General features: G+C 38.3%; 2 protein-coding genes across 2 annotated transcripts; one reads left to right on the top strand and one right to left on the bottom strand.

Annotated features, from left to right (window-relative positions):
- Positions 1 to 559: 559 nt before the first annotated feature.
- LOC113504775 (putative tyrosine-protein kinase Wsck) lies at positions 560 to 3,938 on the bottom strand. Its single transcript, XM_026887209.1, has one exon. It carries the CDS (start codon positions 3,679 to 3,681, stop codon positions 1,498 to 1,500), a length of 2,184 nt encoding a protein of 727 aa, XP_026743010.1. The 5' UTR covers positions 3,682 to 3,938; the 3' UTR covers positions 560 to 1,497.
- Positions 3,939 to 4,210: 272 nt separating this feature from the next.
- On the top strand, positions 4,211 to 12,769 carry LOC113504951 (nucleolar protein dao-5-like). Its single transcript, XM_026887472.1, has 5 exons — positions 4,211 to 4,449; positions 4,534 to 7,116; positions 7,594 to 7,734; positions 8,958 to 9,185; positions 11,747 to 12,769. The coding sequence occupies exons 1-5, from the start codon at positions 4,428 to 4,430 to the stop codon at positions 12,148 to 12,150; spliced, it is 3,378 nt and encodes a 1,125-aa protein (XP_026743273.1). The 5' UTR covers positions 4,211 to 4,427; the 3' UTR covers positions 12,151 to 12,769.
- Positions 12,770 to 13,459: the final 690 nt, after the last annotated feature.

The raw sequence follows: 13,459 nt of genomic DNA, 5'->3' as shown, positions 1-13,459 counted from the left end.
TATACTGATGTTGTAATTAAAGCTTAAATAAAATCAAAATTAATTGTGAACTGACTGAAGTCCAGTAATATATCGAATCACTTACATCTATTCCTACTGCCAATGCTTAGCCTACATTACATGTTTTAAAATATTGCAATATTGCTTCGAACTGGAATAATGAAGTCGTATAGTATAATAATACAATAATGAAACACAAAAGAGCCTGCTAAGTGTGTTATTTTTACTTATCAATAAATAAAACATATATACTAAGACGAAGTACCGCATAAACCTACATGTACCACTCTATGAGATATGTATAGGAAGAACACGGATGTATTGAGGCCGTCTGCGGCACGTAGGGATGGTATACTCCTATTTGAAGTGGTATAAATGCTTCGCTCACTGCGTTACAATATGAAATACAAAATACCCGATTATGTCAAAATATTTTACACACCTGTAAAACTATAATATCAATATTATGAGATCTCAAAAAAAGATAAATTAGGTTAATATATAAATATAAACGTTTAAAAATTGAGAAGTGTCTTTTTTTTTATTTTTAATAAAATGCTGGCTTCATTCGACATTCAAGTTTACTTACAAAATATATTGTTGTAAAAGCGCTTTCCAAAAAATCATAGCGCGTAAACTACTAGGTCCGAGTTCTCACCGTATTATTTAAAGAAAGTATATCTAATCTAAGGCACGCGAAACTATTAAAAAAACGTGCATTTTAACAATATTGGCGGTTAACATCACAATACGCGCAATGTTTTATCCATGATCAAAATATAAAATGTCGTTTGAATAAATAGTATAATAGATAGATATTTAAATTTGCAATTGTTTATAATGGTCGCAAGATTACGCTCTCGATTAATAAGCTGCTAGAGTTTTATCATGACGTTATTCTTATATTAGAAAAAGGCTTAATAGCTTAAAATAACTAGGAATAAGATAATCTGTATATATAATATCCATTACCTAGACGTGGACCGCAGGCAACGGGCTTAATCGTTCTTAAAGTTATTGTCTTACTACTAGTTTCATACTATTATTTTAATGTATGATCATAACAGATTTTAGGAAGGTAACTTGTTGAAACAACGTGCGTCACATACAGGGTCGACTATTGTTATAATAAAGTATATCTTTTGTCATAAGGAATCGACCACAATATGTGTAGTTTTAGCGATGGTTCGCGGTTGTTATTAAACCATGCGTGATCATTTGTTCCACGTGAACACAACCGCCAGTTTAACACAGCAAGCATAATTAGAAATAGACAATAGTTCTTATCGATCTATGAGGCGTCGTATTACCAAAAATATTACATTCATTATAGACTATAGCTATATGTAATAACCCGATCATCATTACCCTTGATGGAAAAATGTTGCAGTCACGTGACATGACGGCCACCTACGCAGTTCCACTTAACATCCGAGTATCAAATATAGCTCTTTGGATCCTAATTATTAAACTATGTTTTGGTTAGTTGCCTAAATACTATGAGACGACTTCGTACTGTGATACGTGAGGTTCGTAGTTAAATCCGTTGTAGTGTGTAAAGCTGAGGCTCCTGCAACCCGCAGCTTCCGCAAACGGCTTCAATTCTTGTATTAGGTTGGAAAATGTAGGTCGCTCATCGGGGTCTACCTGCCAGCACTGCAGACACAGCTGGAACAGTTCGTCGCCCACGTAGGACGGCTGTGAGGGCCGCATGCCGCGCAGCACCCTGGCCGCCACGTCCTTGTTGGCACTGTGGAAGTATGGAGTCGCGCCTATCGTCAGAGCCTCCCACATTAGGACTCCAAACGACCAAACATCGGCCTTAGGGTTGAATCGTGTCTGTCGTAGCATCTCGTGCGAGGTCCAGCGCGTGTAGTCCGGCGTCTCGTGCAGGGGTCTCATGTGCGACAAACCAAAGCCCGACACTTTCGCGGCACCGTTGTCACTGAGCGCGATGTTCCTACAGCTGAGGCGCTTGTGTAGTATCTTCTTGCTATGTAAGTACTCCATGCCGCGGGCGACATCCACGAGGTACTGCAGCAGTCTGTTTTCGGGAACGAGACAAAACTTGTTGTTCTGCAGGTCTCTCTGTCTGCTCTGAAGCAACAGTTCTTTTAAACACAGCTTATTGTCTTCCAATACTACAAACAGAGTGGTGTTTGTTTCACAGAATCCTATAAGTGAGACAACATGTTCGTTTTCACTGGATTTAATAAGTAAATCTAGCTCTTGCAGCATCAGTTTCTTGTCAGCCCTCTCTAGCTCCCTGTCAGCCACAACCTGCACAAGTCCTGGGGTCTGTGCTCCGTGCTGCTGCACCTTCCCTCTAGTGAACTTGCCATAGCTGCCAACTCCCACAATACAAGAGATATCAATGTCTATGAGGTTCCTAGGAATGTTCCAAAGTTTTCTTTTTAAATTACTGTAATAATCAACTCTCTCATCTTCTTCTTGGATGAAGCCTGAATTTTCTATTTCCATGCACGGCTCACTCAGACTTAATGGCATGGACTGTGAGCCCCTTTGTTCCCTAGCTAATTGTATTTTCTTCTTTAGTATGATAAGTAATCCCACACCGATCAGAAGCAGTACAACACTTATGGCTATGGCCGCTCCTAATGCTATCACCATTGGGGAAGTCTCTTCAGGTTCATTGATGTTAAGTATAATTTTCTTTGTAGATTCTGCATATCTTATCCTTTTGACATGATTCTTCTCACTAACAACACCCAGTGACACATCTATGTCATTAGTCAAAGGCAGCGGGGCATTGTAGAAGCCATTGTAGGTGCTCCGGTCTCCAATGATGAAGTCATGTTCAATATCATCAGGGTCCAACTCTGCAGTGATGTAGTAGGGGAGCCCCTGATCACTGGCATAGCTGTAGTTACCTAGGTTATCAACAATATACCCCTGCTGATACAACTCTATGGAGACCACAATTCTGTACATAGAAACAGGACCATTGATATTCCTTGCCTCTGGAATGTGAACCACCATCCGGTCTCCCCTTCTCTCTCTGATTTCTATCTCAGGAGGACTAGGATCTGGAGTTCCTATTATTGTTTCAATCACAGTTGTAATATTGGGGCCTTCATATATATCATTGACCGCAACCACGCCAAGCTGGTATTTAGATCCAGGCTGTAAGTTTAACAGCTCTGTGTTAAATGTCTTATTGGATACTCTCCACTCAAGATCTGTTATTGAAATGTCAGCATAAGTTTCCAGGACAATAGCCCTTATAGTGTAAGTTGTTATATTGGTGTAAGCCTCGGGGGCGGTCCAGCGCAGCCTGACTGTAGTCTCAGTGATGTTTGTAATGTTAATGGAGGTCGGCGGCCCCGGAGACAGCACCTCCGTGTCGTACACGCTCGCGGCGTTGTCTCCGCCACACTTCTGGCTCTCATTCTTTGGACAGGTTGTATTGCAAGATTCTGATGTCAGTTGAATGGTACCAGGCACGTTACCACAGAAACACGTCGACTCGTTACCTATTATCGCGTACTTGTAATAAACCTGCTCGCAGGCCGACAGGCATACGTCCACCGATTGTCCAGAATGAGTGTTTAAGACATTTTCCAGATTCAGCTTGTAGCAGCCAATATAGTCGCCGCGGTCACCGCTGCACGCCCACCAACACAACGACAACAACACAAGCATATGACACTGTCTCTCCATTGTGATACTGGGCGTAATTGACTCATTCAAGCAATCCTATGTTTTGTTACGCCTCTCAAACAAAAAGTTTCTGTCAATTCCCGTTTTTGAAACTTAACATTCACAGCCGCTGAATTTTAATAGAATATGACATACACCATGGCGTATTACCGGGACAAATTCATTGAATAAATTTACAAAATCGCACATAATGTACCGCGCGTTGCTTATGTTCGTTATTATTTTGACAAATAGCAACCAGTGTTGCCTGTTGTTTCAGTATGTAATATAGTCTTGAATATAGTTTATATAGTTACCCACAAAACAAATTATTGTAAAACTTACTATAAAATTAGAATAATTCTAACGTCTTTAAGTCTGTGAGTGTATCCTTCAGTCCTTTTTTCTGTTCTTCATCTTTAGAAATATCATATCATCATAAATATTAGATCGTCCCTTTCAATCTTAACTAACAACATTCGCGTGAATACTATTTTTATATAAATTTTATTATAACATTATTAAATAATTTAATAAAAGACACTATTATAAAAATTAAAATCACATTGGGTATTATAATCTATATATAGAAATTATACATTTCTAGTTTCTATTTATTCTGTGGCCTGCTTTACTATATAAATTTTGTTTGATTCCTAAACTGTCATGTTTGAAATTTAGTAAACGTTAAACGGCCAGAAGCGGAGAATAATTATTGTAAACATAGTTCGTAAACATAATTATCAGTTCTGTGTATTGCATGAAATATGTCTACGAGATCCGGAAAACGTGAGTATAACAGCGCGCTGACTTAATTTCAGTTTCAATATACACAGAGCCCATGTTAATGAGAACTTTATATTGGCGTTTCAGGAATACACAGCGTCCAAGATGATATAGCCCCGACAGACCTGGAGCCTCCTCCAAGAAGCGAGCGAAAGACTCGGAATAAACGAGTGAAGGAGAAATTAGAAGAACTCGACGGGTCTGTAGCTAAAAACAAGAAGCGCAGCAACTATGTCAGTTACCCGAGTAATGACGAAGTCCTGGATGATGCGACCTGCTTGGTGCCTTCGCAGGATGAAGATACTAAGCAAAGCCGGGCTCTACGTAAAAATGCGCTTAAAGAACTAAATCCTGTAGTAAACAGTGATGTGTTTAATATGCAGACGAAGGCGAAAAATCTTATAAGAAAGTCGACGCGCGGCAAAAAGGTGACAGAACCAGAAGAAAATGAGGATCATGAAAATGTTCCAACAGAAGTCCCTGAAGTGCCAAAGAAGAAAAGTAAAAAGAATAAAAAAGCTACAGCTGTTATAGAGGATCCAGTTCCTGAAGATGAAGCTCCAGAGGCTAAGGCTTCCAAGAAATCCAAAAAGAAAAAAAAGAAAGGGAAGAAGACTAGTTCTATTATTGTTGAAGACATTGAACAGAGCAGTTCTAAACAAGTATTGAATAGAAGCAATATGTCTGTTGACTCATTCCACAGTGCTGCGGGCAGCCCAGAAAACAAACATGAGAGTAAGGATGTTAACACAGCTATTGAGGAAAGTAAAGAAACTGTCAAACATTCTGCCAAGTCTAACAAGAAAGATGGTAACAATACTTTGGAAGCAAAAGAGTCTATGGAAGGGCATAAAAAGGCAAATACTAAATCTAAGAAAAGAAAGTCCAGTGTGAAAGACTCAGCAATTGACAATATCTCCTTGATAAAAGACAATTTAATGAATAGTGTTGAAAATATTTTGAACTATTCTAATTTGTTTGATGGCCATGTTATTCAGACTCGTTCAAGTACTAAAAATATGAGTAATGTCTCTGTGACTGCTGATGATTCTGTAAAAGATGAACAAATACACTTAAATGCTTCTAAAGTTAATACACAGGTGAAGAAAAGACGATCTAGTATAAAAGAAGTTTTGCAAAACACCTCGGCTACTGTAGATAATGCTTCTATAGGGCTAGTTGACAGCGGACTGAAAATTAATACTACAATCAAGGATGTAACTGATAAAAGGAACACATCTGTAGTAAAAGAGGTTGAAAATGAAGATTTAAATGTTTCTAACAAACAACCAAAAAGTAGAAAATCTTTGATCAGAGAAAACACATTCGATAAAAGTAATGTATCTATTTTTAAAGAGGATCAGGAGGAAGTGGCCTTGGATGACTCTAAGGTATCTAACAAAAGTAATAAAAGGAAAAGGTCTTTTATAAAAGATACAACATTTGACAAAAATAGTTCATCTGTTACCAATGTAGGTGTAGAGAATGTGGTCATTGATTTAGATGTCTCCGACAAACCATCAACATTACGAAAGTCTCTGAATGTAAAAAATACTACATTGGAAAAATTAGAAAAGGTTGTTAACACTACATTTGAAAAGGAAACCCAACCTGCTGAAGTGGAGAATAAGCTAAAGAGAGACACCACATTTGATAGAAGCTCTAGTAAGAATTTAAATGCCACTTATGAGAAAGATACAGAATCAGATGTCATGGACAAATCAATCAAAAGAAATGGAAAGAAATCCAGTGTGAACACGACTTATGATAAAAATGAGAAGACAGCTGACACAACTTATGAAAAAGATAGTTCCACTTCCTTTGACACATTCAAAAAAGGTGCTCTAAGAAGAAAATCAAGCATCAGAGATGCTACCTTTGAGAAAAGTAACATATCCATTTCAAGTTTGACAAAGGAGGACTTTGAAAAAGATACTAAAATTATATCAAGTTCGGCAATCAAAGCTAAATGTACTAGACGCAGTACTTATGATAAAAACGACACTGTTTCGGAGACCGTCAATACCACATATGAGAAACCAGAAACTACTGAAACAGAACCTACAAGAAAGTCTTTAAGATTGTCACAGGCTGCAGACATAGAAAATAAACTCAACACAACATTTGAGAAAGAAAGCTGTCAGGATGCTCAAGCCAGCTTGGAACCCAAGTCTTCATTATTGACATCAGACAACAGTTCGGAGAAGTCAGACATATCCCGGATCAGCATCACCAGTGATGACACCACTGGAGATCTGGAAAACATAGTCAACACTACTCCATTATTGATTGAAAGTAGTTTGGATGAGTCTAATACCTCCAAAAAGGAGAGTCCAAAGCCCCAGACTCCATTGAAGCGTGAAGGTACATTTACTAAGGATGGTCCTGAGGTACCAGCTGAGACCGGTACCCCGACCAAGGAGGCTTTACCTACCCCAGCAGCTGGCTGCACCCCGTACCATGTTAGTAAGAGCTCCCAGAAGAAGCGGATCCTGAATGTCACCAGGTCACTTGAGAAGGGGAGGAGTTCAATGGAGCTGGCTCCTAGGCTGACCAGGGTCATGTTCTGTAGCCCTGTGGATAACCCAGTGCTGGTAGCTCAGGAGAGGAAGAAGGTCATCAAGTCTAATCTCAAAGGATCCAACAAGAGCTTTATTTTTGATGATAGTGGTGAGTTGAAAAATACTAATGTCCTTATAACAAAATGCCTGTTCATTTTTACATATATTATACTAGCTTTCCGCCCGCGGCTTCGCCCGCGTCGACGTCGGTTATATCGCGTTTCCAAGAGAACTCTTCAAGTCTGGAATAAAAACAATCCTATGTTGCTTCTCAAGGTCAACTCTATCTCTGTACCAAATTTCATTAAAATCAGTTTAGACGTGAAAGCGTTATAGACAGACAGACAGACAGAGTTACTTTCACATTTATAATATTAGTAGGGATTTTCAATAACATATATTTGAAAAAGTATGCAACTGCATATTGTATATTTCTTTAGATCTTTAGTGTAGGAAACAAACATTTATTTATGTTTCTGGAAAAAATGCCACAAAATTTTAATGATCCACCACATAGTCTCTATTACTTAAAATATATTTGTCAAAATTACGACTTCTATTAAAACACACAATATTATAATTGCAGCGTCAGTGTCCCGGGCGGGGCGCAAGCGCTCGTACACGCAGAACGACGCGGAGGACTCGCGCGTGAAGCGCTCGCGCCTCGCCGACGACCTGCAGCAGTCCGTCAACAGGCTGTCCCGGCCCCGCACCGCCAGCGCTACAGGTCACTTGTACACACGAATCAGACAACTGTCATATACAACACTGCGACTAAAAATCCTGCACGGATAGCCGAGTGGTTGAGGTCACCACGCCAAACCCAATGTGCGCGTCTTGTCGCGGGTTCGATCCCCGTGTAGGACAAGCATTTGTGTGATCGACGAATGCTTGTTCTGAGTCTGGGTGTCTGAGTGCATGTGATTTGTATGTTTGTAAAGCCCCCCGTGACACAAGGATGAAAGGCCAAACTGCGGGAGTCGTTTTTTAAAAAGATAAAAAAAACCTACGTAAATAAACAACAAAGTTAGAAATGCCACTGGAATGTATCAGTCGTTTATTTATTTATTATGAGTTTGTATATGATGCACTAAGATTGTTTACCTTTTTAAGTGCATAATCAAATGAAGTTAAAAGAATATTTTCGTTTGCTCAAGCAGTCAATATCTGCGCTTATGCTAACGGCATAGATCTGGTAGAAGAGGTCTGTTAAAAAGTCTTTATTGTGTTCTAAGCAAAAATAATTCCTCACCTACATATTTCATCATTATTTTCAAATGAAAATTAAAATATATCATGTTTAGACTGTTTTAGACTGATAAAAAGTCTATACTTGTTTCTATCTAAAATAGTATTCACATTAATTCCATATTAAACTTTTAACGATATCAGAATTAGGATCAATATAACATTAAGTAAATAAATTTAATTTAGATTGTTTTGTTTAAGATTTGCTAAAATCTACATCTCATTATATCAAGATCACTGCTTATTTGCATATATTATTATCTAAGGTCAGCTGTGTGTTCACAAGATATTAATTGGACTAAACAAACAATTAGTCACGCGTTACAATGTTACTACGTGCGCCCCTATCATTGGCGTTTGCTACTCGATAACAATATCGATCACTTAAATATTTCTTTATTATTTACCGTTCTAAGTGCCTTACACTGAACTAATGGCCAAACAAAGAAAATTATGCATTTCATGATAAGATTTTTTAATTTCAGGCCATATTACGCCTTTATTTGCTCTGGAAGTGTGCCCGGGTTAGCTAGTCCCCGTACGCATTTCCTGAGGCAGTTTACATTATAAATGTATTTCGAGTTGATATTATAGCTTATGGCACTCAACTAAAACGGGACTTTCCGTTAGAAAGATAGTTATCAAAATTCTGATTATTACAATCAATACTTCTTTTAATTAATTGTTTAAATATTTTTACAGCAAAACTGTCAATTCCAACAACTCCATCGAAGAAGTTGCCGACGCCTTCGAAGCCGCGCTCTGACGCGAAGTCCCGCACGAAGCTGCCGAACTTCGCGGCGCTGCACCAGAAGCAGTTCGACAGGATGGAGTCCCTCGGCGAGTGCCAGCAGCGCCGCGCGCGCCGCGCCCGCCAGCTGCTCACGCCCACCGCGCCGCCCGGCCTGCTCGACAGGATCAGCCCTAAGAGTAACTATACCTGCTTATACATTACTCTTGGTCCATTGACAAGTAGCGAATAATGAAAAGTTTATGTAGTTTTTGAATGGGCTAAATAGCCTTTTCCCTCTTTGTTGTCGCTTGTCGCTGTAAAAAGCAGCCTGTATGTTATGCAGTAGTATTTATTACGGTTTTTGTGGTATAATATCCTAGACATCTTTTCTACTAAATTGTTTAAGAGTTAGAGCGTTAAGATGGGACACACATCCAATTTAATCTGATTTTATATTCCCATGGGATCATTTTCGGTTTGTAGTAGGCGGAGCCGCTGGCAGCACCTAGTGTCTAATAATTATCACCCCCATTCATACTTACGACTTGCTTAATCATCATCCTGCTTGCTTTTTGTTTAGCAATAATCGAATGAAACGCGTGTAGATGTCAAGAGATTACCGCTATCTACGCTTTCAATTAATATATAAAACATCTTATCATTATTATTATTACATCCGGTTGTGTTCTAAAAATTCCAATTTATGTATTTAGAGTAACATTCGAAAGATAAAACTTATGTTAATTCAGTTCGACGTCAATTGTTAAAGTTTTTTGTCGCTGTGGCACTGGTATTTTATTCTTGAAAGACGTTTTACTTGAAAATCACTTATTTGTTAATTGGAGTGTTTACTAATGAAATTCAATCATTGATCCCCGAAGGCTCATATTCTTCGCCTTTTTTGGAATCCTGCAATCGTTGCTCGCCTAAAATATTTATTTTTACTTATAAATAATTAAATATGAGAAATAAAACAGGTAATCGTAAAATGTTTATCGATTGCTAATCTTTAGATGCGTGTCGCCGATGCGCGAGATTAAGGCTCCCAATTAGAGCGCGGTGTCTTATCAGGACATGTGTCCACACACCGACTCTTATCAATATCACTGTTTATTGCTTTAACTAACGAAAATTCGGTTAAAAGTTTCCTGTTGTTCAATTATTGCTTGTTTTTCCTCTGTATCATATTACCGATAAGGTTCATAAATAATTTGCCATAAATAATCGCCAGATCGTTGTCTATGAATTGCCGGGAATGACCCGTATGCTGCTATTGAACAGTGGTAGGAGTTCCTATAAACTAGCTCTAAATTCGAGCCCTAATTCCGTTTATGAGATCCCAAGACCGAAATCCTTTTTAAAAAAGGCAATGTGCGTTACAACCCGTTGGGGTTGTATATGTATCGTGAGGTGTATTGCTTATTTACTATCAAATACTACTTACTTTGACGCTGAATAAGTAAAGACTTTTAGGTTTTTACTTAGTTAGCGTCAAAGGAAATTGAATTTTCATATACAGAAACACTCACGTCACTATATTAGCTCTGATATCCAAGCACAATGCGTTTATTGTGCTATCAGTGGCTTCAAAATACATCAGATTATAATATACATCCTGTAGCTATAATTATAGCTGCGATCGTGCGTGGGACGATTCTCACGTTCGTTTTATCCAAAAAATGTAGGCGAAACAATATTTAAGCCGGTTTCAATTCTCATGAGACGAATACTTCTCCCATAAGTACATTTATAAGATACCTATAGATATACTAACATTAAGAGGACTACAAGTTATTTCTAAAACGTTAAACGTGTTTCAATAAAATATTGGAAGCCATTGTCTGGATCTTAAAAAGTTTTTGTGTAGTATTAAGTTAAGTAAAAGGTTTGTTGGAAACTCTAGTTGTGACACTTCTAGAACACACTACACTTAGAAGTTTTATCTAAAACATACCGCTACGTTATTGTTTTAGGTTTCTAACTTGTAAGTTTTCTTGTAGAGACTACCCTTTTCTAGAAATCTAAAGCTTATGAGTAAAATACCTTTATTTTTTTTGGTAAGGCGGGGGTATCCTCATGGACACCCACTCCCTCGTGGGAGGAGATGGGTAGTGTCAGACTTTTACTGACTAAACCTGAACCGCCGTGCTACGTCATCCGCGTTTTTGTGTCTGTGTATGACAATGCGTAGCAAACCTTCATATACCATGAGTAAAATGCCTACCTTAAAAGTCATATATTTTACTTTTATCGGTACTCTTTTGATAAGTATTCAAGTCAGTATCGACGATATATTCATGTTACCCGATGACCTACCTCCACTTGTTAATAACGACCTGTTTTCTAAATTGATACAGCCTCGCACAATGTTTAGAGTCTCACATTCTGTAGAGCGTAGTTAGACATGTCGTGTGTAGCCCACATCATCGATATTCACATCGTACCTAGGTACAGGTAATATTGGACAGAAACACGACACCATCCATTTTTGGACGACAGGTTACAGTAGGTCGACGACACGAGGAATAGATGAGATCACAGTGTATTACTGTACTCCACACTACATAGTCGTTAAAACGTGCCGAAGATATTATAATACAACATCGTAAATAGACTGATCCATCTTTTTCCACATGAACAGATCACGAGTCTCACATTACTACCACATACGATTGCTGCATACTTTTTACACTCAATGAGTTCTAGCTTTTCGTTTTCTCGTGGGAATATTTTATAAAATACACGCTACTCTTTACAGATAACACAGACTCGCCAAAAGCTAAAGAAACGCAGAAACCAAAAGAGAAAAATGATACACCTACTAAAAAGCTCCCGACATTGGAGTCACTGCGGCCAGGGTTCACACGGTTTGGCTTCAAACTGAATCTGGATGTGAACCCGTTCAGTATACCGAGCAAGACGGAGGCCGTTCCAAAGACTGCGGAGAAAGTGACCAACGGAGTCGTGCCCCGGCCTGCGCTGCTGCCCTCGCTGGCGGGCGCCACGTCACTGCGCCGGGAGGTCGCCAAACTGGCCGTCATGAGAGAAAAGTCCTTCACCGGGAAACGGAACGTGAACAGAAATGAAAACAGAACTATCATTAAGGGCGTCAGAACAAATAGAAGGTTTGAGCTACAAATGAAAATGAGGAATATTGATTAGTGAGGTTATAAGCAGCTGGTGTAAAGCTGTTGTTATTTACTTTTAGCCTGTAGCGGCAATAGCTAGTTGTTGGGTTTTTGAGATGTCTCGTTACCAAATCCAGTTGTGTTTGATATCAACTCAATGAATTATGTTTAGTGCATCGTCCAAGTTTGTTGCTGTATTTCGTTGTTGTTACAGCTCTCTGCTTGTTTAACTTTAAAATATTTTATTTACTTAACGATTAACTTACATTCACATTGCAATTAACTTAATATCCTGGGTGAAATCGAGATGAAATAAGTAAAAGATTTAAATGACTATAAATGTTTGAGCTTAAACCACGCAAAAACAAATTGTCTCTCAGCGATTTTGTTCTTGTAATTTTTACCGTAACTTAGTTTTAGTGTTACTTCCACATGACATACATCATATTTATCTAAATATTGTTAAATTCGTTATTCGCCTCACCCCCGGGTACACTCCACTGACAGTATTAACCAGCCACGTGACCTGATGTGAGCCTAGTTTAGTTAACAGACAGTTATTTACTAACATTGTTTATTTGCTGATAGTGCCATCGTAATCATGTACCGATAGTGTTCTATACTTATCTCTAACATTAAAATATTCCATTATTTATTCTAGTTTTACTGTAAACAAAAACTGTCAAAAATCCCGCCATTTTACTCTGCTCCGGTATTTCCTGCTTTCCGAATGAATTAGGCAATAAAATACGAAACGTAATTTCTAAATCCAAGTCACCAGTTCATACTGATAGTAATATATAGCATTATTACCGGTTAAGAGATAAGATCAGATAAAGATTATACGAATGAATCATAGATTACAAACTTAGCGGCGCGATGTTTCATCACTCTTTACAACTTTTGACATCGCTAAAGAAATATTTATATTTTGTGGTAGTAATTCAGTCCATTACATTTATATAAGTTTTTATTCTGTTGTTTTCGATTTATTGCTAGAAATAAAATAGTCAATAAACTAGCAACAAGAAAATGCAGTCATAAACCTCTGAGGTACTAATAATTTACCTCTAAGAATAGACGTCACTCCTCGTGTGTTTCGACCACATAATGAGTCTTTTTGTTTCATCTCAAACATTCTCACACGTGGGAGGATGGCTAATGGCAGCCTCTATTCGCAACTATAAGAATGACCTAGGGCTAAACTGTATGCAAATGTTTAATACGTGTAGAGCGACACAGGTTCAGTGCATCAGTTTAGGCAGTACCAGTAAATTATAATAAGTTACATAATTTTGTCACCAGAGGCGCTGTCTAGGGTAACATGCATTCAAACGAGTAGT

The sequence above is a fragment of the Trichoplusia ni genome, chromosome 23, assembly GCF_003590095.1.
Source record: "Trichoplusia ni isolate ovarian cell line Hi5 chromosome 23, tn1, whole genome shotgun sequence".
Lineage (NCBI taxonomy): Eukaryota > Metazoa > Arthropoda > Insecta > Lepidoptera > Noctuidae > Trichoplusia > Trichoplusia ni.
The sequence above is the reverse complement of the archived record's forward strand: the minus strand, read 5'-3'. Positions and strand labels throughout refer to the sequence as shown.